This window comes from Nothoprocta perdicaria, unplaced genomic scaffold, assembly GCF_003342845.1.
Source record: "Nothoprocta perdicaria isolate Ctin4 unplaced genomic scaffold, notPer1 scaffold_280, whole genome shotgun sequence".
Classification (NCBI taxonomy): Eukaryota; Metazoa; Chordata; class Aves; order Tinamiformes; family Tinamidae; genus Nothoprocta; species Nothoprocta perdicaria.
Genome location: NW_020455511.1, coordinates 445,338 through 471,036, shown reverse-complemented (window position 1 = coordinate 471,036; position 25,699 = coordinate 445,338). Strand labels below are relative to the sequence as shown.

At 39.7% G+C, this 25,699-nt stretch overlaps 1 protein-coding gene across 1 annotated transcript in view; it reads right to left on the bottom strand.

Annotated features, from left to right (window-relative positions):
• Positions 1 to 25,699, bottom strand: part of TDRD7 (tudor domain containing 7) — a 44,749-nt gene that overhangs the window by 4,067 nt on the left and 14,983 nt on the right. Inside the window, exons 5-14 of the mRNA XM_026041274.1 lie at positions 24,908 to 24,993; positions 23,513 to 23,721; positions 11,070 to 11,650; positions 5,125 to 5,311; positions 4,463 to 4,574; positions 3,494 to 3,696; positions 3,219 to 3,353; positions 1,859 to 1,939; positions 1,454 to 1,588; positions 1,041 to 1,151 (exon numbers count right to left, since the gene is read on the bottom strand). Coding sequence (XP_025897059.1) covers positions 1,041 to 1,151; positions 1,454 to 1,588; positions 1,859 to 1,939; positions 3,219 to 3,353; positions 3,494 to 3,696; positions 4,463 to 4,574; positions 5,125 to 5,311; positions 11,070 to 11,650; positions 23,513 to 23,721; positions 24,908 to 24,993 — 1,840 coding nt within the window. The remainder of the gene's footprint in view (positions 1 to 1,040; positions 1,152 to 1,453; positions 1,589 to 1,858; positions 1,940 to 3,218; positions 3,354 to 3,493; positions 3,697 to 4,462; positions 4,575 to 5,124; positions 5,312 to 11,069; positions 11,651 to 23,512; positions 23,722 to 24,907; positions 24,994 to 25,699) is intronic.

Here is a 25,699-nt window from a genome sequence, read left to right as displayed (position 1 = left end):
TTTATGCTAGATTATTGATAGCTGTATTGGTAAAAAGGCACTGAGATCTCTTTTTCTTTTTCCCCACAAAATATGTTTGTTTACAGGTAGAGGTACCTAGTCTTTCTAAACTAATCCACAGAAGACAGTATTACTTCTAAGTATTAGACAGAAGAATAAAAGCTTTCCACAGTTAAAGCATATTCTTCTACTATTTAAGCAAATCAAAGACAGTACCAAATTCAAACTGCTGAAGGAGGGTGTTGAGAAAAGCCTGTTGTAACAGACAGCTCTCAGAAAAATACTATTTTAAGTACATGGTCTTTTATGCTAAGGCAAGCCAAAAGCTACCAGACTTATCAAAGTATACCCCTTAGTGCTCTGATGGTATTTGCAATTATATTCTTTTTTAAGAGGAAGTCAGTCTTGTTCAGTTATAATTTAGGAAAAAAAGATTTAATTTAGAAAAGTGTTTTCAGTTAACTGAACTACTGTAAGTGGGTAATACTTTAGTTTCAACAGAATAGAAACTTTAAGTATAGAGTAATATATGCTACGTCATAGTAGACTAGAAAAAAATGCAAACAAAAATAAAGTCATTTTTCAAGACCAGAAAGAGAAAGTTATCCTTTCTTAAGAGGATATAATTCTTAAGAGGATAAAAATAAACCAATTTATATCCTAATTTCCCTAATTTATATCCTTTGCCCAGGAAAAACATGAACAATTGGGCTTCTCCTCACCTATTGGTAAAATAATTCTACTTCCTATTTAGATCGGCACAGGAAAAAACGTGAAGGGAAGTCACTTCCCAAATTCTTGAGAAGAAAAAGCACCTCCTGACAACCTTAAGCAAGCACAATTTATGTCAAATGTCAAAAGAATAAGTACACTGCATTCGCACTGCTGGTTACAAACTTTTTATAAATAAATTTATATAACATTATATATTTACTTTATATGCCATGTTTGTAAGAAAAAGCATTGATGAATGGTTAACTTTGCAGAGCCTTTTCCAAAGGTCGGTGGATTTCAAGAAACAGAATCATTCAGCTGCATACCTTCATGCTAAAATCTGGGCAATTCAGTACAGTATCTCTCAGCCACAGTACAGCATCTGGAGTCCACATGCCAGTGTTGAGAGGCAGATCTGCCAGGCAACATTTTGTAGCCTGAAAACAGAATCAAGTATATAGGGTAAAACCTAACAATGTGGAACCCTAACAGCCATTGTTCTATTCAACTTCCCATTTACAGAAACATTATTAACGCAGACAGGTTCAGTACTTACAGAGACAGAGGAAAATCCGTAACCCCTGTCATTACTCACACACCACTACTGCAACATCTCTCAGTACAAAAAACTAAACTATGAATTGAACAAGAATAACTTCACTACTTAATTCGAGAAGAAGCAACACTACATATGCTGTTAAAAGATCTAGCATAAATTAGCTTTAACATGTCTTTTTACCTGAGGAGGTATTGCAACTACTTCTCTCAGGAATTGTGATGGGATCTCTCTGAGCTCTGATACTTTTACAGATGCGACCGTTCCCGTGTCCAAGAACTGCACGTCAAGTGCCCTACTGCTGTGAACAAGTGTAATCTGAAAGGAGAAACAGAACATTTTAAGGTTGAAAATTAAGGTAAGAAAAAAAGGGAAGATTATTAGTGAACTAGTGTTGTGCAAATTTCTACAAACACTTATTTCAGAGAATCACTCTACATTTTAGGATAAATTTTAGGTAAGTTAGCATACAGAGACATAAACAGTATAACAAGTTTCAGGGAAAACAAGGATCCAGATTTAGCTAAACAAAAAGGAAGAGCTGATTCTACACAGTGAAACAACTGCTGTTCTTTGAATTCGTCTTACCTCTACTCGTGCCCATTTTCCTTTATAAGGAAACAAGCAGATTTTGCCACAGAAAGGTAACGATACATTAAACTCGGATGTCTGCAAATATAAAACAGAAGTTACAATGCACAGAGCCATTACTATTTGACACAGAACTCATCATCACGAAAGCCACACACAGAACACACAATTCTGAGAAGCAATAGCTCAGTTTCAAACATAAAGCTTCTTTCTAGCCTTAGAAATACCTTGTATTACACATCAGCAAAGCTTAAATTCCTGGAAACACTTCTTACAGCACATTGAAGCAATGTAAATTAGTAGGATAAAGCAAAACCAAAAACAATTTCTTGTTTTTAGAAGTTCAGGATATAAAATCCACTGGCTACCATTGATAATTTAAAAAGCATGACCAGTTGTGACAGACATCTGGTGAACTTCCTATTTTGTATTCCAGAACACATCATTCAACAGTACATCTAATGACCCAAATTCAACTCTTGTCTCAAATGGAAGCCTCATGGAAACCATAATGACCCTAAGTGGATAATAAGGTACAAGAGAGACCAAAGACAACTGAAATGAAATTTACCAGGCTAAATAAATAAATAAATAAATAAATAAATAATCCTTATGTCATGCCCATAGACGTATCAATAAAGATTATGAATGCCAAGTTTTATCTTCAATGGCAACAGTCACCTCACAAGCACTATGCCCAGGAAATATGAACCTTTTCAATATCTGTTTGTCTTTACATGGTTGAACAACTCAGGGCTTTGTTTTGTTTTCTTCAATGTTCAGCCTGCTTGAAATAACTGAATCTCAATAACTGAGATACGCTCAAGGTAATTTCCACAGACTGTGTCTCAACTTGTTTAAAGCTCAACCTGTACACCTAAAAACGTTTTGGAACATGTTGAAATACTGAAGTATTTTGAAACATAATGTGTTACACATTTCACAAACAGTGGAGCTAACAGGGTTAGGGAACAGTATATGCTAGTATCTATGCACAGATTTTATCTTTTTGATAGATTTTTTGATTTTATCTTTTTTATCTTCATCATTTTGAAGTAGACTTCCCTCTGAAGCTTCCACGTGAAGTCACCCTTACTGGATATCCTATTACTGTTTAATCTATTCAAGGAAGGTTATAGATAGTTACTGACAGTGACAACTAGAAAGGCAATATCTGAACAAGAGAATGAAGAAAAACTTTCACTCTGAAGGCTTTCTCTCAAAGACTAAGTAAAGAATTTGGAGCCATTTTGATAATGGTCTGTAAATATCTCAGTAATTTGAACCTGTGTGGAAAAGGACTGATAACCTAAAGAAATATCGCATTACTCCATCACTTCCCTCATCCTGTGTCTACCTTGTAATGGAAGCAGTCTTCTATCTTCTGCAAGATTTCAGAGACTCTGGTCATGCCTTTAGATGGTATCTGGCAATAGAGGCTTCCATCAGAAGAAACGCTGGTTATTCTGACGTTTGTATATACTGCATCTACCTACAACGGTAAAATTTTGACAAGAAAGGGAAAAGAACACACATAATAACTCAGCAAATTTCTGCATAGTTTTTTATGCATCCTATACTTGAGTGTTCAGTAATTTTTAATGAATTAAGCAAGAAGCAGGAAGATGGTACCTGTGGGTGCAGTTCAAGGGACTTGTCATACAGCGCCTTCCGACACAGAGCATTGATGTTGACATCATCTTCTCCAGATGTGTCATAGAGGACAAGAGGAGGAATATCACTCTTTTCCAGTATTTCCACAGCAAATATCTTGCTGCAAGTTAGTGCTTCCACAGTCTTTACTAAAACAGGATCATCACAGAAGAATTCCAACCCTGTAAAACAAGCCATACTTTCCATATATCGCTTTATTTGAAGGAAGACACAATAATCAGGTTTGCATTGGCAACAAGAATCAGGATGTAGAACAAAATTTGTATTGCATCCCCACTTGTACTCTGCCTAATTTATCCCTCTTTAACATAGAATGCTACCTCAAAAACCATAATAAATCAACATCTTTTCCATAAAGAATCGAGGCAAATGTATAATGGAAAAAGAGTGCAAATAAAAACAATCTATACTTCTCTACACGTGAAATGAGATGTACATGTTAGAAATGGCCAGTTTGGGGAAGGTAACTTTCCTTCACAGTCTAGGATTTCTGCGAGTACTTAGAGGTTGTCTCAAATTGATTTGAGGGACCACATGCAGTTGTATAACCATACCAAACCAACAGACATGCCTTATTTCTGGAACAAGGAGTTGTGCTACTAGATTGTTCCACACATCCCCGAATATTTTGGCAAAATTTCCTTAGGCAAAAACAGATTAAAGGGCAAAATCATGCAAGCTCATTCCACATAAGCTAAGGGCAGAAACAATTTAAGTTCCCTCAGGCAGATATCAGGTATTCTGATATCAAGTTGTTTTTCTGTTTTAAAAAAGCTGTCACCTCCTTCCTTGCTCCTTTTGTTCTCCCTTTCCTTCCTTCCTCTTATCTGCCTAGACTAAACTATGATATTATTATAAACAACAATCCCAACATGCAGGCTGAGATGCTTCAACAAGTCTGTATAGTCAACAGTGCTTTTTTCTTACCTGCCAGTTTACATTTTGCAGCCTGAAATGGAAGCGAGTAGAACTGTTTGCCTAGTTTGTACACATATTTCTTTTCAACCACCTCACTGAAGCCATAATCAACATAGCACACCTGAAAACGGAGAAGGAAACAAAAACACGATTATTAATACCTTTTTAAGAAAGAGGCCTTGAGTCTAGGGATATTCCGTTAACATTCTCTGTGCATCCACTGAATAGACCAGCCACTTCTCCGCAATTTAGTGTTATATATTGCTATTAGTATCATTTCTTTTTCACCACTTTCATTTTCAGGGTATAAAGAAAGTTTCCTTCTTGAGATCTCTAAAACCATCCTCCTCAATCATTCCACAAAAAGTAATTTCTTCACAGAAAGAGAAAGACAGAAAGAAAAAGACTCAGCCTACATTAGTTGAAGTTACTTGCGGAAAAAAAAAGTAATAAAATTGCAATTTTGAATTTTAAATTAAGTGTTGAAAACTCAAGTACCATTTCAGTTTCATTTTACAGTTGCCTTTTGTTTTTATAGCTTTGAGGATTGTTTTGATGAATACTTCTAATAACTTTGCTACATATACCACAGGTATTAAAGGAAACCAGTAGAGAAAGTTTCAAGCTTTTTTTTTTTTTTTTTCCAAGTTTGAAAACAAATAGCTACTTGCCTTTAATCTGTTGTCTTCCACAGAAGTTATCTGAGCACGCAACCAGGCATCTTCCTCAACATGCACTGCAGCAAGTTGCCCAACACTTACAGACTGAACCAGTGACACTGAAGGATTCCAACTATAATATTCTTTCATCTCATCTTCCATTCGTTCCTGTGCAGAAGAATAATCTTTACCCACATACCTGCAGTATTTTAGAAAAAAACAAATTGCAAGAGTCAGGATGTGATTACAAAAGGCTTCAGAAAAACGTATCAACACTTACATGAATATTAAAATATGAATAATTTATAAATAAATACAGCTTCTGAGCACATCAGTATTGAAACTCTTATGACTAATAGGGCTATAGAGAAGTAGCAAGTCATATAAACATCTGTATAGTCCAGAGCTAAACATGGTCCAGCAGTATAAAGCCTATCATACTCAACAAGATTTCTAGTGAAAGCTGTTTCTAGTTTATTTTAGTAATGTAGAGGAACTTGACCCAAAGGGCAGAGTAGCATCAGGGACAACATGGAACTTTTGTGACACCTCTAAAGCTCCTCTGCCATTAGGAGCACCAGCTTAATTAATCAGGAGTTCACTAAAGTCGATCAGAGCACAAGGCATTTAAAATAGGTTTAGAGATCAGCTGTCAAACTACCTCCTGCTCACTCTCTTCTTAGCCTTTAAAATAATTTTGCTATTAAACTGCTGACCTTGCTCATACCAAAGCAGTCTGCAACACAAATCTTGAGTTTAAACTATGTAAACTTAGTGAAAGATCCAACAGGACATTCTAAACATTTTAGGAACATTAGATCAGAAAAAGAAGAAAAACTTATTTCCAAAGTTGTGTTAGCAGCAACTTTTAAGTACATTAAACTCAGTCATAAAAATGACTAGTACTGCCATTTCTACTACAATGTTTGGTATAAAATACTATAAAAAGATACGTTTGTTATGAGGTTGGATGTATATACACCTGGAATTTGTGCAGTTGTTGTACTAATACACACCTTTTAAAATTATTAACTTGCATCTGATCATTTCCCAGACTGAAAATGAATGATATGATTACCATATCATTCGACTATATATGGTTTTCATGCCTAACAGCCCTTTTACTTCTATGTAAACACATACTTCATAAGGAACTTGGAGTAGAGACAGGTAGGTGTATATGTGCTATTCAAAAGTTTATTTCTTAACATTTGTTTCTTAAAGATACTTAACACAAAGTAGAAGTATCTTGAATTTTTCAGAACTTCTTGCCTTACTATTTTCAGGGAATAGGTAAAAATTGCATTAAAAAGCATTTTGGCTGATCAAAGGTGATTGAGGTTGCTTTCCAAGTTCCTTTTTGTTAAAAGAATCTGAAAAATAATTTTTCTAGAGCGTGTGTTAATCTACATGCAGGTGGTCAGACTTTGCAAGTCATTTGTTATGCATTCAGCATCACTCTCAATGGATAGTAATTCAAATATCAAGCTTGTTGCTTCATTGTGAAGGGAACAGAGCAGTTACATTCTTGTAGTGAAAAAATGTAGTATTTTTTTCTATTCAAAGGGATAAAAGTGGGGACAATTTTCCAGATCTCTGGCTGGAAAACTCACAGTTGAGGATAAAATGACAATTATTTCTTGCAAGAATTCCATTGTAGGACCTAGCACATCATCTCTCCCTTGACACTGCTGTAGGTGTACACAGAATATCTAAGAACATTTCAATCATCTCACTTCATTCTGCCTACAACAGAATTCTTAAAGAACCATCCCAAGTTTCAAATTTGAAATAGCTCTAAACCTTTGAATTTTGTCTTAAACTGTACTCCAATACAAAAGCTTAAGCCAAATAACACTTAGTCATATGCCAAGAAAGTCAGGAGAAATTGCTCAAGTAAGACACAATGAGTAATCTTGATTTTCTAGTGCTGCCGAACAGCAGCAGTAACTGGCAGCCTCCATACACTTCTTAAATAGGAGTGAAAAAGACTGTGAGACTATGCAAAGAAAAGCAAAATCGTGCATTTTTTTCCTTTTTTTTTTTTTTTTGCATCCACACAAACATTCTCTCTATGCTCCCCCCTAAAAAACAAAAAACAAACACTCAATTTCCTTCAAGACCTGTTTTGACCTTGAAGATGAGTGACTTTGCCCACGAAGCAGACAGTCTTTTAAGTACTCATTCCAAGTAGACACTAATCAACGCCCTATTACCTACACAGAATTTATTGCTTAATATTGTCTGAGAACCATGGTCCAAAATTTGCAGCTTTAAAGGATTTTTTTTAATGAAGCAGCCTCAACTCAGAGTTATCATATGGCAGGTAGTTCCAATTTGCTCAGATGTAACATCAATAAAGCTATGTTATTCCTTACAATCTTACCAAATGCCACTGAAAGCCATTTATTCAGAGCTACAGGACAGTTACTATCGGTGATCCACTATCCACCTTATTCTGGAGTAAAACAGAAATGCTATTCACCAGTTAAGCTGAATTCTCTCTCCTCACTGGTCCAGTATTTTAAGTGCTCACTGTACATTTTCATTATGTTGATGACCTAAGTCCTGATCTTTGCCTGCTGTGGTCAGACTGTGAAAATATGTTGGGTGGGCCGACATCTCCGTTTCAAGATAAGGGCAAAAATCTAAAGAAATCTAAGAATTGAAGCTTCTTTTCCATGGTTGATAAAAAATGTCAAGAGAAAAAAAAAACCAACAACAAAAAAACCCAAAACCACTCCCATGAATCTTGATGCAGTGAGAAAAAAGGGGGAAAAAAGGATCTAAAAATGACAATAAGCATTTGGAAGGATGCTGAAATCATTCAGAATAACTATCTTTAGTTCTTTTCATCAACCAGGAAAAGCACTGCTTCATCTCAGAAAAGACAGCACATACCAAGGAAATCCTTTGCATTTTTACTTCTGTTTCACATCAGAGTGCATCATTTGCACACAAAGCTGTCCTGGATGAGCTGCAGCACACCTGAACAACATGAACTTACTATGTACTAGAAAAACAGAACTACACGGGCTAAAAAATAAGAAGAATATTTAAAGGAAAATGATGACAAATGCTTCACAGGAGGTATTTGTTGCATAAGCTACAAAAGTAGCTTTCCATTTTGAACACAAATTTGGATACTCAGTTGTAGCAGCAGCTGAGGATCAAGTTATGGAGCACCTGAGAAGTCTTGAACCATGCAAGTCTATGGGACCATATAGGATGCACATAGGGGCACTAAGAGCACTGGCTGCTGCCCTTGCAAGGCTGCTGCCATCTCTGAAAGCTGAGGAAGACGTGGGAAGGTTCAGACAACACTATGTGTGGCTACTAACTTTAGGAAAGCCCAAGAGATTAAACCGGGGACCTACAGGCAAATCAGCCTCATTTTGGCCCTGGGAAAAAAAGTAACTGTGGTAGAGGGATTGCTCCCTACCCCAGCACCTGCACACGGCTCCGAGGAGCCTTCGGCCTTGAGACAGCGATTCTCAGGGAAGCAGCAAGGTCACAACAACAGCGCACGCTGTTATCCAGTCACTAAAGGTACATGGAAACGTCAACACAGACACCTGCTCTCTGCAAAAACATCTGGCAGAAAAACATAGCAGAACGCGTTCCAGCAAAGAGGAATGTGTTGACCACATCCTATCCGACCTGGGTGTAAGACATGCCTACGGGGGCTCCTGAGTTTTTGAGCTAAGTTCTCCTCTAAGACAGCGGGCCCTGCAGTCGAGAACTCTCCGCTCAGCTCTGGGAGAGGTCTCAGAGTTGGCAGTCCTCTCCCTTGTGTGGTAGTTAATTTGCACACACAGGCTTAGGGACTTAGCCTTTGGATTTGGGATTTAGGATTTTTAGACCTCAGATTTTTTTTCAAAGTGGTAGCTAATTCTCATGACATCTGAACTTGCTAAGTGACTTTCCCCTCTGCCAGCCTGTTCTAATAAGGCATATTCTAAATCATCCACTGGAGTGCAGCCTCTACACGTCAAATCTCTGGCAATCAGAGATTCGTGATGGTTGGAAAAGGCGTTCAGCGTGCTGGAGCGCAGCTGTTCGCCCATGACCCCTGTGCCTGCGGATCCCAGTCTCCAGGTGCCTCATCCTCACGTCCTGGGAGCACTGCCAGGAGCTTCCTCCTCTCCACCCTCACAGGCCCTGGCTCCTCAGTTGCCCTTGCTCTAGCCCCACACCAGCTCCACTGCCCTTCTTAATAAATCCTGGACCAAATGACAGAGGTGACATCGTAACCTTAACAGATGGGAAAGCTGAAGTGTGCTGGCCCACAGAGGAAGCGAGTTACGAATGCCAACACAGTGGAAAGGGGTGCAGTGACAAGGAAAGTACTGTGTGCAGTCGTCTCATCCGCACAGGAATATGGAAGTCAGAGGAATAGTTTGTTCTGCTTAATGCACAGCATGCAATAAGCAGAATGTCCAACTGTTTCAGCATCCCTACAGATACTTGCTCATATACTCTGTTTATATACTCATATACTCTTAAGGCATTAATTCACCTTTCTTAAGGTGAATTAATCACTTAAGGCATTAATTCACCTTTCATCACTGTCCTTGCTCTCCAAGACGAAACTTAAACCCAACCTTCACAAAAGTACCCCAAAATACATCTCTTATGTAACGCTGCCAACTGTTTTTCTTTGTTTTTAACTGAAGTTCACTTACAAACTCTGTCAGTCTTACCTTCACTAAAATGATTAACTTGTCCACTCAGTAAAAGTACAGACGCAAAAGCTCTTGCCTTAATTTAAGTTGATAAAACTAGTACAGAAAACAAGTTTATAAGCATGATCCCTGCTGTTATCCCAGCCACTAAAATGTACAAAATACTTCAAGAAAAAGCATAGTATAAAATGGTGCTAGCATCTAAAACAAAAATGTCAACATTCTCTTATGAGAATTTCTTTCATAATCCCCAAGTATGACTTTTTCTCCAAGAATTCCCAGCCTTTACAGTAATATGAGCTCAGAGAACTAAACTGGCGGGCTGAAAATCAAGTAAGTTCCAAGGCTTACTGTTCCAATACATTACTGTTGGCTAGAGGAATTAAAAAGAAAAAAAAAAAAAAAGAAAAAAAAGTTTTAACTTTACAGTTAATGTTGAATATTGAGAAACAGTAATAAAGAACCAGGTTTGTTCACAGCTAAGTAATCTGCATACAAGCCTATTGAGAGCTAATCAAACTCTTAGGGAATGAGTGAGCTAATAAAAGCTGAAACTGCAAAAACTGACAGGAAAAAAGTTTAATTCATCTTTTCAGGTGACATAAAACTGTTTAAGATTTATGTCAATTTGCAATAATTTAGAACAAAATATTCTTTAGAAAGTTATAGTTTTAACAAATTGTTGGCATTTCTATGTTTTATACCCACAGTGAATCACATTAAGCTTATCTAGGTAATTCCTGACACAGGACCATAATATAACATAACACAGCAACTACAATCCTCTTTTTACAGTATCCCCTGAAGTTGGACAGACTAACCACCACCAAAACCTTATAAGAAGTATTTGTAACTCACTGTTGAATGGAAACTCATCTACCCCAAAAAGTGAAAACTGCAGTGTAATCTCAACAGGTTCAAACCATGACTGGGTAGTCAGTTTCAGAAGGAAAAAGAAAATAAGGAAACAAACAAAAAAAATGCTTTGATGCATATTGCTACAAGGCAATATCTAAACAATGCTCTGAGCATATATGACTTATTTAATATGTCTTTCAAGCCTGCTTTGGTTCTCAGACAAGATAAGGGTAAAACTGATAAGCTCATCAATCTCAGCAAACTTCTATTCAAACACATAGACAAGGATTCCTAAGTATCATTAAGCGCATTAGCAAGATCTCCAGTTCATCTGTTGTCTTATGGTAAAATTTAATAATAAGAATATATAGACTGACAAATAAAACTGAAAGTGATTCTGAAGTAAGAACTTGCCTAATTATAACCTCATTAGTGTTGTTCAGTTCTACTACCAAGACAGACAGCGATCCTTCTGCTGGAATGACTAGAGGAGGGACAGGCATGTTCTCTGGATACTGCTCTTTGGATTCTTCGTTCTGCTGTTCAGCTGCAGCCTTCACATCATCACGCATTTGGACTTTCTCGGGGACATGCTGATTTTCATTAATGGGTTTTGGGGATTTAGCATAGAGGATGGCCTTTTTTGGGTTGTCAGAAATATGGTCCACTGTGCATACATCCGAGAGCAACTCTAGATTACTTAGAACGCCCTCTGGAAATTTTTGTTGGTAAGCGTCTTGGTACAGCTTGGGAAGTGCATTAGCCCAAAGGCCACTGGAATACTTCATCAGGATGTTGACAACTTTCTGCTTGAAGTCACTGCCAAGAGAAGCAGCTGAGGTTTCCATGCTTGTTTTTAACAAGGGGTCCGCTTTTGAAGAAGTAACATTTTGAGATGCTTTTCCTTGCTCTGTATCACTCTTCACTGATGATGGTACCCTCTTAGCGGGATAAAGGAGTCCATCCATATGATCACCTGTGCATACTTTTTCCACCTTTAAAAATAAACAGTAGAATCAAGAATCAGTTATGCCCCAATCTAAACCATTTTAATAAAATTTTATGAGACACACTTAACACAAACTATAATAACGGAACTAAATATGAGGCAATTTCTGCAAAGTAGTCATTCCTTTTGATGTCTTCTCCTCCTCTGTTTATCTGGACACTGGACGCATGTCTAAATCTATAGATTAAAATCAAGTAAGACTTCCTTCCAAAGAATAAATATTTATATTTTTTTTCTCCTATCAGAAGATGAAAGTAATGATAGACATAGGATAGAAAGTAATGATAGAATAGGATAGACATAGGAAAACAAACAAACAAGCAAGTAAACAAACAATCAAAAATCCTAAAAAACTCCATCTCAGTTCTCTGATGCAAAAAGCGATTTGATGGTACATTTCAGAAATGAGGGGTCAATTGCCAGGCACTACTGTAAACAACATCTGCTGTCACATAAAGAGAACACTTATTTGGATAAATCCTGAAAATTAAGGAAGATAATTCTGAATAATTTTAAGGTTAATTAGGCCATCTTAGATCACACATCCAGACCACACAACCTCCCTCAACACCTATATGCTTTTCAAGTCCACATTCCTTCTCTTTCCCATATCCAATATTACACCTCCTGGACAGTTTGAAGTCATGGCCATGAAAACAGTATTGATGAGAACAGTAAGAACAAATGCACAATGAAATTCCACATTGTTAAAGCTACAAAATTTCAGCAAAGATCAGCCTAACCGTAGCTTAGAACAAGTGTCTCTGTAGATTTTAGACAATCAAAGCATCACTGCTTTCACCATAATCTCCAAGCAAGAACAACTCTTGCAATAAATAAATTTTAAGGTTTATAGAGCTCCACTTCGACATTTCTTCCATCAGAGGAAAGACACATTTGGTTTCCCAAGAAACATCACATGCAAGCCCCTTCCAGAGCTAGATCAGTGAAGAACAAACTGAATGGATGGATAACTACCTGCTACTCTGGGGTAGCTCTCACCTTTGGGACAGTGAAGTTCATATCCAGGATAACTTTACAAACCTTGCTAAAATTGTTCATTGCTGTTCTCCCTTAACAACATGCAGTGAAAGAATAAAATGAAAAAAAAGGTTTTAAATGTCTTTCACAACAAGAAAGTTTCAGGTCACTTATTATCAAGATAATACTGGCAAGACAAGATCATTTAGTTGCAATGTATTCAAAAACAGAAGAAATGGTCACTATCACATGAAGATGCATGTATATCTTAGACACACCTTTTCATACTCAGCCCAAATTACTACATGCCTATCTGAGCTGAGTCAGCAAAATCCTCCTGGATGTGTTTTCACATACTGACTATAAATTTCACTATATAGAGTGATGCAAAAGTAAACCAATCAAACAGACCTTGGCTACAGATCTCAGTTACTCTTTACACAGATCAGCGTGTATTCTGTCCAAATTTCCTACAAAATAAATGGTTATAATAGATGAAACAATAAAAAAAATAATATTTTGCAGTTCTCATGCATTCACTGTGGCAAATCTGAGTTCCTTGAGCTTGAGGAATCCACAGACACAAGTGTTCAGTCTTTAAAAATGACCTCTTTCCATTCTCTAAATTGAGATGACATACAAGACTGTTTGGAGTGGAAGTGAGAAAAAGAAGAGGTTAGTGACTTCTTACAGACATGCCTATACCCGAGGGAAAATCCTCAAATCCATCTAATTTCAAAGCTTCTCAGATAGTTAGCTTAACAGTTAAGATCACAAAGTCTATCCTGACAAACAATTGAGAAGCAGAGAGGAATAAAGGAAAGTACAGATTGTGTAAAAATCTTAGATGTACAACTTCTAATTTTATTCTGTATTTCAAGGAAATAATTACTGCAAAGATGCATCTCATAATAAATCAAGACTGATTCCAAGACCTGAAGATCCTATAAGGTGAAGTGGGATCCTGACATTAAAAGAAGCCTGTGCAAAGTATTCAGGCTCTTACTTGTGCTTCATCAAGTTTGCCTAGAGGACAGTAGTCAGCGAAGTAGTGCTCTCTGTTTATCTTAAGTTTGTTTGATAATTACAGAGCTCCTTCAGAGCGTTTTATGAATGCATGTAAAAATAAGCTTTTCTCCTTCAAAAGAAGTTATTCCATAACAGAATCTAACTACAGACACTGCCATATAATCAGAGGGAGGCCAGATCCAGGATTAAGTGATTTGCAGAACCTAGAGGACCTACAGTAAACTAACAAGAAAAGTTTAGTTGGAGGGACCTCTGGAGGCCACATGATCCAACTACTCCAAGCTGAACCCAACAGATCAGATTGCTCCAGGTCTTGCGCAGCTGAGTGGGGAAGATTTCAAAGAAGGGTGTAGATTCCATAGCTTCACTGTGTTCCTCTTCCAGAGGCTAAGCACTCTTCTGAGGAAGAAAAGGGCTCCTCCAATCTTCTGAGACTGCCCTGTATTGCAATATATCTGCTGCCTCCTGTCCTACCGGTCCAAGAACTTTGTATTCGCTGTGCGTGTCCGTGAGGAAGGAGTGACAGCTAGAAGAGCTCACCTCTGCCTTCTCTTGCTCTGAACAAAGGCATTTCTTGTCACCTTTTCTTTGTTCAGAGCAAGAGAAGGCAGAGGTGAGCTCGTCTAGCTGTCACTCCTGCTGAGTTTGCACTTTCAGTTAATGTCTGCCTTGTTCTGTCCTGGGGAGCTCCAAACCAGACCCGGGACTCCGGGGTGCACTGGGATACTGAGAAGGAATCCCCTTCCTCCACCAGCTACCCACACCCTTGCTAAGACAACCCGCATGGAGGCTAAAGGCCCCTCAGCTTATTCCAGTCTGATCTGATGCTCACCAGGACTCCCAAAGGCCTTTAGTGAGAACTACTATCCATTCAGCCCTATCCTACATCACCAGCAGTCTCCTTCCAGCAGGGCTTGGCATCTGCCTCTGCTGAACTTTAGGAGTTGCCTGCTAGACCCAGATTGTTGAGATCCCTGAAGAGCAGCCCTCTCCTCCAGCATATCAGTCATCCCAATGTGATATCACCCCAGACTTCCCTCATTCACTTTATTAAGAAAGACGTTAAGCAGATTGGCCTCAGCCTCAACCCTTGAGACATGCCCCTACGCAACAGCACACTGGACCTCATAGTAGGAGTAGTTTGGCCAGTTTCCCACTCCACCTGCTCAAATCCACATGCAGTGTTTAGATGCAAAAGAGACTATGAGAAAACATGTGAAAGCCTTTATAAAGAGGCTGTATCAAGGAAGCAGTGCACTGCTCTCATCGACACTGCCCATCGCTTCAGAGAAGGCAGTCCGACTGATCAGATATGAGCCGTCCTTAGCAAATACCTGTCAGTCTTTCTCAACTCCCTTGTCCTTCACATGCTTCTGAAGAAGTTGCGCCCTTGAATCTTCCCAGGGCTGGAAGCATGTGTTTTTTTTTTTCCACGCCTCAAGAACTAGATTCCCCAGCATGCTGCACTTCTCACACTGCAGGAGAAGTGAACAGCTCTGCAGTGACATCAGTCAGCACCCCCAGCTCCCAAACTCAATCGGCTTCAGTTCTTCCCAATTTGATCTTTATTAACTGCAGGTAAAGCTTCACTCCTGGAAACTGTGCTCCTAAGTACCCAGAAGGTCTGAGGGACTAGAAACCAAGACAGACAAGGCACTGAGTACCATGACCTCTTCTATGTCCTCTGTCGCTACTCAGGAGACGCTGCAAAAGTCACTACAGCAGTAATCCATAGAAGCTATCAAGGATATTTTCAATTACAAGACCATTAACAATACAAAATGACATTCTTCCTTCACCAGAAGAAGCACCTGTAGAAGCAACTGGTAGCAGATACCTTACTGTGCCTCTTCAACCACCACCAATAATAAGAGTTTGTTTAAAGTTATTAAATACTTGCAAGGGATAACTTCCCTGTATACTCTCCTCGAAAAACTGTAAAGTAGCCCAGAGGATATCAATACACACTCCTTGGCAGATAAAGAATATCCAAAACTGTGGTACACAAGATTGAGAGATTTGTTTAAAATACAAGCTAAGAAAATTACTACTCCTTCAGCTCCATAGAATACTTGAGATTACTAACGCCACAAACTGTATGAATAGACTGTGTTAGGATGTATGGTAGATTATCCTGAAAGAGCTAGAAGCAAGAGTGTACATTTATACATCTTTTCTCTTGGTCTACACTTTTTAAATTGGTGCTGCAAAAAGGATGAATGAGTTTTAGTTGATGGGACTTGTAAACCTCACACCCTGGAGACTGGCAGTAGAGTGGAGAGAGGAGACCCTTAGTGCCCTTTAAGCTTCTTAACTCCAATAATAGCTCCAGGGTTTTATAGACATCAAATCTCTCTTTTGAAGAGACTGGATGCTGACAGGATGCTGTGTCAGCCATTGGGAGGCAGGAAAACATTGCTATTTCAGTAAGCTATTTCAGCTTACTTCAGTAAGCAGGCTCAGATGGATGTCCTTAGGTGGCTACTCCTTGCACTTAAGCTAACAGCCATGATGCAACAGACTCTTCCAGTCACTGTTACAGTCAAGAGACCTTCAAATTTGCCTCACAGGGTAGACTCTTTTAATTGTAATTAGTTTTGCTTGAGCAACCAACTTTGTATCAGCTACCCTGTCTTTAGGACAGACCTCATCCTGGTTTTCAGGACGGTCCGTACATTTGTCAGGATCGTGCTGGTTGTAAATGCAGGCCTGCTTTGCAAGTACAACATACCTGCTGGGATCTGTCCATTAGAGAGCAGGGACAAAGCCTATCGGAATGTACTGCCAGGGCAACACTGACTGTTTAAGACCAAACAGGTTAAAACCATACTACACTGAAGAAATAAAAAGGCATGTTTGTCCTGGACCTGAGCAACAGCAAGAACAAGCAAAATTACACAGGCAGCTCTGAAAAAACAAAATCAGGATCCCAAAATAATTAATGGAGCTTCAAATTTAAAAAACTTCCAGAATAAAAACTGATGCTGCAAACCAATGAACCGAGTAAGCTAAGCAAAATAAAGGGGAAGAGTCAGTCCCTTTCTTTTTACATACGGAGAGATGGAGGGGTGTTTCTATCAGCTGCAGAAGATGATTAATTATACACGTCTTTAAAGAAGTTTCTTAGATACAACAATCAGAATCTTTGTACTAATTCAGAGAGACTAATTCATCAGAAATGTGACTCACAGAGTCACTCAGATCATGTTTAATCATAGAATCATAGAATCATAGAATGCCGAAGGTTGGAAGGGACCTCAGAGGTCATGGAGTCCAACCCCCCTGCTCACGCAGGGTCACCTAGAGCACGTGGCACAGGGCTGCGTCCAAGTGGGTTTTAAAGATCTCCAAAGAAGGAGACTCCACAACCTCYCTGGGCAGCCTGTTCCAGKGCTYTGTCACCCTCACWGTSAARAARTGYTTYCTTAAGTTCCTGTGGAACTTCCGATGCTTCAGTTTGAAGCCATTTCCTCTAGTCCTATCCCTGCTCACCACTGAAAAGAGGCCGCCCCCTCCTCCTCACTGCCTCCCTTGAGGTATTTATACACGCTGATCAGGTCCCCCCTCAGCCTCCTCTTCTCCAGGCTGAACAGGCCCAGCTCCCTCAGCCTTTGCTCACAGGGCAGATGTTCCAGGCCCCTGATCATCCTGGTAGCCCTGCACTGGACTCTCTCCAGCAGCTCCACATCCCTCTTGTACTGGGGAGCCCAGAACTGGACACAGTCTCCAGATGTGGCCTCACCAGGGCTGAGTAGAGGGGGATGATCACCTCCCTCGACCTGCTGGAGACGCTCTTCTTAATGCACCCCAGGATCCCGTTGGCCTTCTTGGCCACCAGGGCACACTGCTGCCTCATGGTCAACTTGTCGTCCACCATGACACCCAGGTCCCTCTCTGCGGGGCTGCTCTCCAGTAGGTCCACCCCTAATCTGTACTGGTGTTCAGGGTTATTCCTCCCCAAGGGCAGGACCCTGCACTTGCCCCTGTTGAACCTCATGAGGTTTCTCGCCGCCCAGTCCTCCAGTCTGTCCAGGTCCCTCTGGATGGCAGCACAGCCCTCAGGGCTATCAGCTACTCCACCCAGTTTGGTATCGTCGGCAAACTTGCTGAGGGAGCACTCCAGCCCTTCATCCAGGTCGTTAATGAATAAGTTGAACAGGACCGGACCGAGAACTGACCCCTGGGGGACACCACTAAGTACAGGCCTCCAGCTGGACTCCGCACCATTGACAACCACTCTCTGCACCCTGCCATCGAGCCAATTCCTAATCCACCTCCCCGTCCACACATCTATCCCACACCTTTGGAGCTTGCCCAGGAGGATGCTGTGAGGGACAGTGTCAAAAGCCTTGCTCAAATCCAGATAGATGACATCCACCGCTCTGCCCTCATCTATCCAGCTAGATATTCCTTCGTAGAAGGTGATCAGGTTAGTCAAGCAGGATTTCCCCTTGGTGAATCCATGCTGGCTACTCCTGAGCACCTTCTTCTGCTTCATGTGTCTGGAGAGAACAGCCAGGATGAGCTGCTCCATCACTTTMCCGGGGATGGAGGTGAGGCTCACCGGCCTGTAGTTCCTTGGGTCCTCCTTCTTGCCTTTTTTGAAGACTGGAAGAGACTTTAAGAGCACAGTACACCAGCTGACAACCAGGGCATACATGTCAAAGACTGCAAATACACACATCTTGCTCACAGGCACCCAAAGGCAGTGTTTTAGTGCAAACACTGCTCTTATCTCCACCTCATTTTCCTCTACAATGCATGAAGTTCTGGTCACTAGCAAGCTGCAGCTCTAAGCAGCAAGGAGCAGTAAGGAGCAAGGACTTCACCAGTATTATCTTGCGTTCATAACTCTGTCTGGCAGAATCTTTTCATTGCCAGAAACAGCTATTGTACGGAAAAAAAAAATCTGTCTTCCTTACCCTACTGTTTTTCTTTTCTGACAGATTACTACCATTCCTATTTAAGGCAGCCAACTCAGAGTGACAGTTCATGTGCTTCACACTGTAATACTAGAAAAAGCAGCAAGCAAACACCTGATACTTTCTGCACAAATAGTATTTCCTTCTCCATAGAAAGAGTGGTAACTTCTCACTCATTAGAAATTCTCACACATTAGAAACTCTTTAGAAATCAGGATCAGCAGCAACTTCCCTTACAAGGTTGTGAAGCCTTTTATCAACTAGGCACCGTATATATCCCTGAGATCTACTGCAGCATTTTCAGGGCCTAGTCCCACAGGACTTCAACCAAACCACACATCATTATGCTGTGTTTGATGAACTGGTTCAGTTTTGAATTTCAGTTACCATCACCTAAGATTTTCCCTCCTAAATCTCAGGCCTGTTATAACACATTTCAGATGCTGCAATGACTCTGAAGCTTACTTCTAGTTCTCATTGCTTCCATATTTAACTGTAGCATTGAAACACATGCCATACCTAGGTCTGTTTCTATACTTCCTTTTGTTCTGAGAGAGCAAAAAATCATTGTAGGCAGATACAAACTGTATTTTGCTTGGTGGCATATACACAGCACACAATGGATGTCTAGCCACAACACTTGTGCCATGACTCCATGCTCAGTAATCGGTAGCTCAGTGTTTAGCATCCACTAAAAGGCCACCTGAAGTGTCAGAGCAAGGACTGAACTCTTGAGTGAGTAAGGCAAAGAAAAGGACATAGCATCAGGTAGCAGTATTAGCAGTCATATGCAGGAGCCGGCAGGCAGAGGTAGTGTAAAATACTGCAGCCTGCCAGTCATTCGTGCTCCCAGCCACAATCTCTCTTCAGCCTATGCTCCAAATTCAAAGCCAGCCTCAGCTTTTAAACACACACTGTGTATTACAGCATCTCAAATCGATTTCTTTGAGAATGATGCCTTTTGTATCACACTGCTGAATCACGGTATAGAAATGCCTTCCCAGGAATTAAAGCCTGAGAGCACTAAAGCAGCCCAAGGAATACAAGTGGTTCCTATGGAAACCCCCCTCTCCTCCGAGCTGACTTGTGCAATTAATTCTGAACAGCTCAGCAAGCATTCAGCTGCCAGACCAAGTAGGACACAGTATCAGGTTCACTTGGGGAGAAGACACAGCCCAGGGACAAACTTAGAAGAAGTTTTTTTTTCCTCTTCTCTGTCATTATTTAGTCCTTGGAATTTTTCTCATCACATGAAGTTTATAAAAGTTGTGAATGTTCCTTGGAAGCAAAGTCAAAGGCTTAATAAGACGGTAGGTTCAGTTGATTAAAAAAAAAAAAAAAATCCCATTCCCTAACTCTCTTCTTTCTTTTATCCAAAATTTTCCTGCAGGAAGCTCTGCCTAGCACCATGCTGGAAGTTAGATCAGCAAAGCAAAGAATAATAAGTTATCTCCTTCTGGACAAAATCTCCAACTTATTCTAAGTAAGCCAGTCTGAGAAGCATATGCATGAACTCAACATCAAAGTTAATAAGCCCACTGAAGAATGCGCTCAGATATTGCACTTTTTTTTATGCATAGGCTTATTAAAAAAGACTGAAGACAAGAAACTGAGGAAGCTTCATAACTAGAGTTTAAACTGACATCTGATGACAACAGATCATTACACAGTAAGTAGCGGGGGCCAACAGCATAAGAAAAAGTAGATATTTGTTTTAAAAATACACAGCATAATTCATAACACTGAGGTTATTTTTCCACAAGCTCCTAAAGAAGCTTGTGGAAAGACATAAAAACTAAGACAGCTATTGTCACAGTTAAAAGCCATGACAAGAGAAAAAGTCATCCTCTCTGTCAGTTAAATATTGCTGCCACTATCTGCTCTGTCTTCCAACTGCAAGAGAGACTTTGGCAAGAAAGGTTATGCAGGATGACAGAAGACAGCTTCATCCTGCAAGCATCTCAGGGAGACTGATATTTTGCTATTATCTTCTTGGTTTGATGTCCAAACAATAAAAAAAAAGCCACTATCATAAAAAAGCCAGCACCAACCCTGTTCTTGAAAGAATCAGACGTGAAATTATGACTAAATAGGCTTGAATCAGCATAATAGAACTGTATGGGATCAAAACAAAATTTTCATTGTCTGATATTGTTTGACAGCAGCAACAGCAGAAGTCTAGGAAAGCAGAGACAGGGTAAGTGTAGTGACACATCTTCCACTTCAGATATTTCAGAACTGAGGTCTATAAGTATTTTGGAATTAAATAATTCATAACTGATGCTTCATGGTCTCAGGGAGTAGGCTAAGTTGCTTCTGAATCGATGAAGATGATTGGAGTCTGTTTTTCCCTTCTCCAGGTCACTTATCTTACAGCCCATATCTTCATCATTTCCTGTCTATATAAACTAATAAACTATAAACTTTACTCCCAAACTTTTATCCAGTTCTATATTCATGGTAGGACCTTTCCCATTATCCTTAGAATTGCTATATTACTCTAAAAACTTCAGGGAAAGAACTTTTGAAATTCAAGTAAAAGTTCTGATAAGAAATGTAGGAACTGAATTTTCTCCTGGATCTCCATAACCAACCTCAGTGGCTCCCAGGGAAGTTCATCAAGATGAAAGATCTAAGCAAATGGAAAGCCCTTTAGAGCATTCACTAAGGTAGTTTATAACTGCCCTTTAACTGCAAAAAGGAACCATGGTATGCTACAAAAACTAAATATGCATTTACTGTTAATTTTCAGTCATTTTTGACTTTCAGAAATAAAGATTTTTTTTTCTTTAAAGCCTGTAACCCCTTCTCTCTAGACACTTCCATATTGTACTTTCTCAGTTATTCAGGTAAGGATTCCAGGTAATTCAAACCCAAGTATCCAAGGCTAAGCCCAAACAAAGCTACATAACTGACTCAGGATTCTAGAGGAAATTATGAAGTTGTGAGAAAAGGTGTGAGAAGGACAATAGAAATCCATCAAAATAGGAAGGTGTAAGATTCTAGAAGAAAAAAAGAAAAGTTGGATGAATGATCAGAAGTAGATTTTTTTTTCCCCTCCAGACTATGGAAAAACGGGGTCTGAAAGTAAGCCTCTCAGCTTGTAATTTATGATACTTTATGGGGACTTCAGCTCTCTAAGTTGGAAAATTTGTTACTAGTGGTTGTAACTTGAATATAGAAATCACCATTTTCTAAAAGTAAAATCCTTCCTTCCAGAGGAAATTCTAGCTATGTGGTTTACAATTGATGTTGTCCACGGCAAAGGCCTGAAGTGATTAATTTAGTGACATTGAAAAAAAAATGTTACAGAGTTTATTGTTTCCTGGTTTGTAATTAAGCTACTAATTTTATCATCATGTATTCAATTACAGTATGTGCTGGCTCTTTAAGGAGATGCTGAGAGAAACACCACACATTTTTCCTGCTTTTTTGAGGCCAGCAAACCCTCTCTATTTACATACCACACAAGGCCCAAGTAGTTTAGAAATGGAATCATTTTTACTAATACTAAAGAGTTAAGCCTGCCCTAGGGCATTTCACAGGACCCAAAGAGCTGCTTATTTGCAGATCACAAGAATAAAACTAACGAGAATAACATTTATATACATATATATATGCGTACACGCTTTACATACACATGTATATATACGCTTCTCCCTATATCACATATATACAATATATGGTAGATTTGATAATAGGCAGGCTACATAACTTAAGAAACTTGTTAACAGTTCTCTGCAATAAGACTGACTGCAGTCTTATGACAAGGGAACTAGAGGGTTTGGTTGCTGTTGTACAATACATGCTGTATACTTTCAGGTTCAGTGATTGCATATTGATGCTAAAAATGAATTTCTTCACTTGTTACATGCAAGAAATGGATAAACAATTGCTATCTCCAAAGAGTAAGTATTTAATATCAGTGAAATAATATAAAAACTTGAATTACAAAAAAAAGGTTTTTTTTTTTTTTCCAAGTCACTTCAGGTAGGTGAGGAACCTCACTGCTTCAGTATTCCTGGTGTCTTGAATTGACAAATACTCATCAAGTTAAAAGTGTTTGTTAATAATGAATGTTATGCAAACAAAGCATTGGTGTAAAGCAGTATGGACCACGGTGACAAGAAAAAGACTGGACTGAAGGTAAAAGCTTTGTGACTGATCACCCTTTACGCAACTGTGAAGGCAACTCACAGGAGACAGATGTAAGCCAATCTCCAGCCTGACACTAGACCCCCGAAGGTGAAGAGGATGCCTCTGATTATCAAAAAAGTAACAGCTCTCACCAGGAGGCAGGAAGGCCTGAGCTACAGTCCCTTTCCCCTCCAGCATTATAACTTAATATTCTTAATATTAATAAATACTAATGCATCACAACCCTAATACACAGAGCACAGTTCTGTAACCTTGACTGATTGATGTGAGAGAGCTGTGGAAAAGCCCACAGACCCTACACAGAGATAAAGTGACAGCCAGACCTAAGAATGCTAAGATCAGGATTGCTGATAGCTTACAGATTCAAGAGGAAAACACCCACCAACATTGAAAAGCATCAAACCAAGGCAGGAAAAAAAAAAAAAGACATAAAGGGGAAGGGTCATCAGCACATGGTGGAACCATCAATTTTGGAGTTAGACAAAGGTGGTAGTTTGGCAGTACTGAGCATTCACTCCAGTAGGCCACAGAAGCCAACTCTTCTCCCCCAAAGCAAAGCCATCTTGGCCAAAAGGATTTTTTGGGTGTTGTTTTAAAGGCATTGTTTCAATTTGCCACTGCTACAAATTCTGAAAGAAAATGTAAGAGTACCTAAAACAACATATGGTAACCAAACACTCAGGAATCGGAACATTATTGATATCTTCCACAAAACAAAAAAAACCAAACCAAAACAAGACAAGACATTAAATACTTACTGTGCACACATGAGGCCAATATTCCAGGTGACGGAGCACAGCTGTGCTAAGTTCCTCGTGGTACATTTGCTGGTAAATCTGAGGCATTTTTGACAGCCAGATGCCATTGCTGTACTTTGTCAGAATCTCCTTAACGCGACTTTGAACTTCACTGGTGTGAGGAGCAGAAGAGCCGCTATGTGTCTCCTGAACAGACGCATTCAAGTTATCTGTTTAAACACAAAGAGAGTCTTGAAGGAAACAGCCATTCCAACAGCAGAGAGAAAGACATTTGAAGGCACACATGTCAAAAAGTGAAACATGAGAGCTGATAGTATAACACCAGGTCTAAAACACTGTTTTCATTCTGCACTGCAGATCCTTTTCAAAAGCCTCTTATTGAGGCACAGAGGCATCATACATTTAGGCAAGCTGTTGATCTCCAGCTGTGTTTTCACCATCACTGATATTTTCATCAGAGGTTGTTAGTGTTTTCTCAGAAATGATCCTGGCAGACAATGCAGAAACACCAAAACCTTCAGTTATGCTACCTCAAACACCTAAAGAGATGAGGAAAGCTCATCTTCACCCCTCTGATGCTGAGGGGCTACATGAAGGCAATATCAAAAGAGTTAGAGAGTTACACAACATAGCCTCATTGAGTAGAAGCACAAGAGCAAAGCTGCAGCAAAACATCAGAGAATATTTTTCTCAGTTCAGAGAGAAGTGTAAATCCTACCACAGATTTAGTTGATTGCCTTGTGCTACTGGCCTCCAAAAAACCTCCCCAACAAAGCAAGGAAGGACACAGTAACTGTCCATGCGACTTTCACACAATTCATGCTGGAGAAAGGCGAATGGGAGTTTCACAACACTAGTTCATCTGCTCCCTCATCACTACTCCTTTCTCTTCACAGAGAAATGTATTTGCTAACAGACCTGTAGTTTCACAGCTCAGCCAGGCTCAAAAGAAGCGGCATCATTTGACAAGCTGTTGAGTGCTTAACCTATGGGAAGCAAACAGGCAGGTCTTCTGCAGAAGTAGGTTTGTGCGCTTGCATTCATTTAACAACTTGCTCCTGAAAATCAGGATGGATTTCACCATTCGTGATCAGATCACAGTCACTGACCCTACCAGTCAAGTTAAGCACAATCCCTCCTACTCGTGCTCTCTATAAAATTATTTTTGACATTTACTGCACAAGAATTTCTCTTAAAGACTGATAGAGACAGACAAGCAGCTATGTAAGTTTCCCCAGGAGCAAAGACCTCAGAGTAAGAAAGCTCATTCACAGAATTTGGTTCTCACTCAAAACAATCTTCGTTCAAATTGAGTTGAGCTGTATTCTATTTAGTAGAACATCTAATACGACACCAGCAATATGGACAAAAAAATCTCTTCCCAAGCAAATTTACCATTCAGATCCACAGAAGATTTTCTGGATAGGTGAACCTGCAGCTCCTTCTGAAAACGTGGTGGAATAGTCAGTCTCTTCTCAGGTCTGAAAGAAAAAAGAAAACTGCTTTGATTCAGGTCCTAAGCTCTAAATACCATTCCATTTGCTTGGAAGATCTATACTTAAAATACATTCCACATACATCTAGCTGGAGGAAGAAGGATTTTTCCAGCTTCACCTGGTCCCGGATAAGTGGTGAACTTTTTACCATTACTAAACACTTTAGTGTTTTGCACATACTGGTGTCAGGACAGCAGTCAAGCATTGCACTGCGTTTAGTGTCAACAGCAACAGGAACCCAAGACATGCACACCATTAATACAGCCCTGCATTTATTCATACTGACACAACACAACCACAAACAGGAAAATGGCCTCAAATCACAACTAAAGTAGCATCCTACAGATTTGATAGGATCCCTTCTCCGCTGCTTTTCTGCTATCCCCCTAACAGGGCATAACTCTTCAGCAGTGAGGTGGCCCTCAAACCAGAAATAATACTTCTGTCCTTCAAAACGGTACAAGGCACTGACAGTCCAGGACAGCATCTTCCCGAAGCCACAGAGGATGCCCTAGTAGTGCTTAGCAGTGGGTCAAATGTAAACACATCTGGGAAATCTACGTGCTACAAGACTAAAGTGAAAGTCACTCATTCCAACCGCAGGAGGACCAAGAGCAGCACATCCACTGCTGGGTTTCACTTACCCATTCACACCCCATGCTCACAGTGCGTGTGAAGAGGTTCTGCAGCC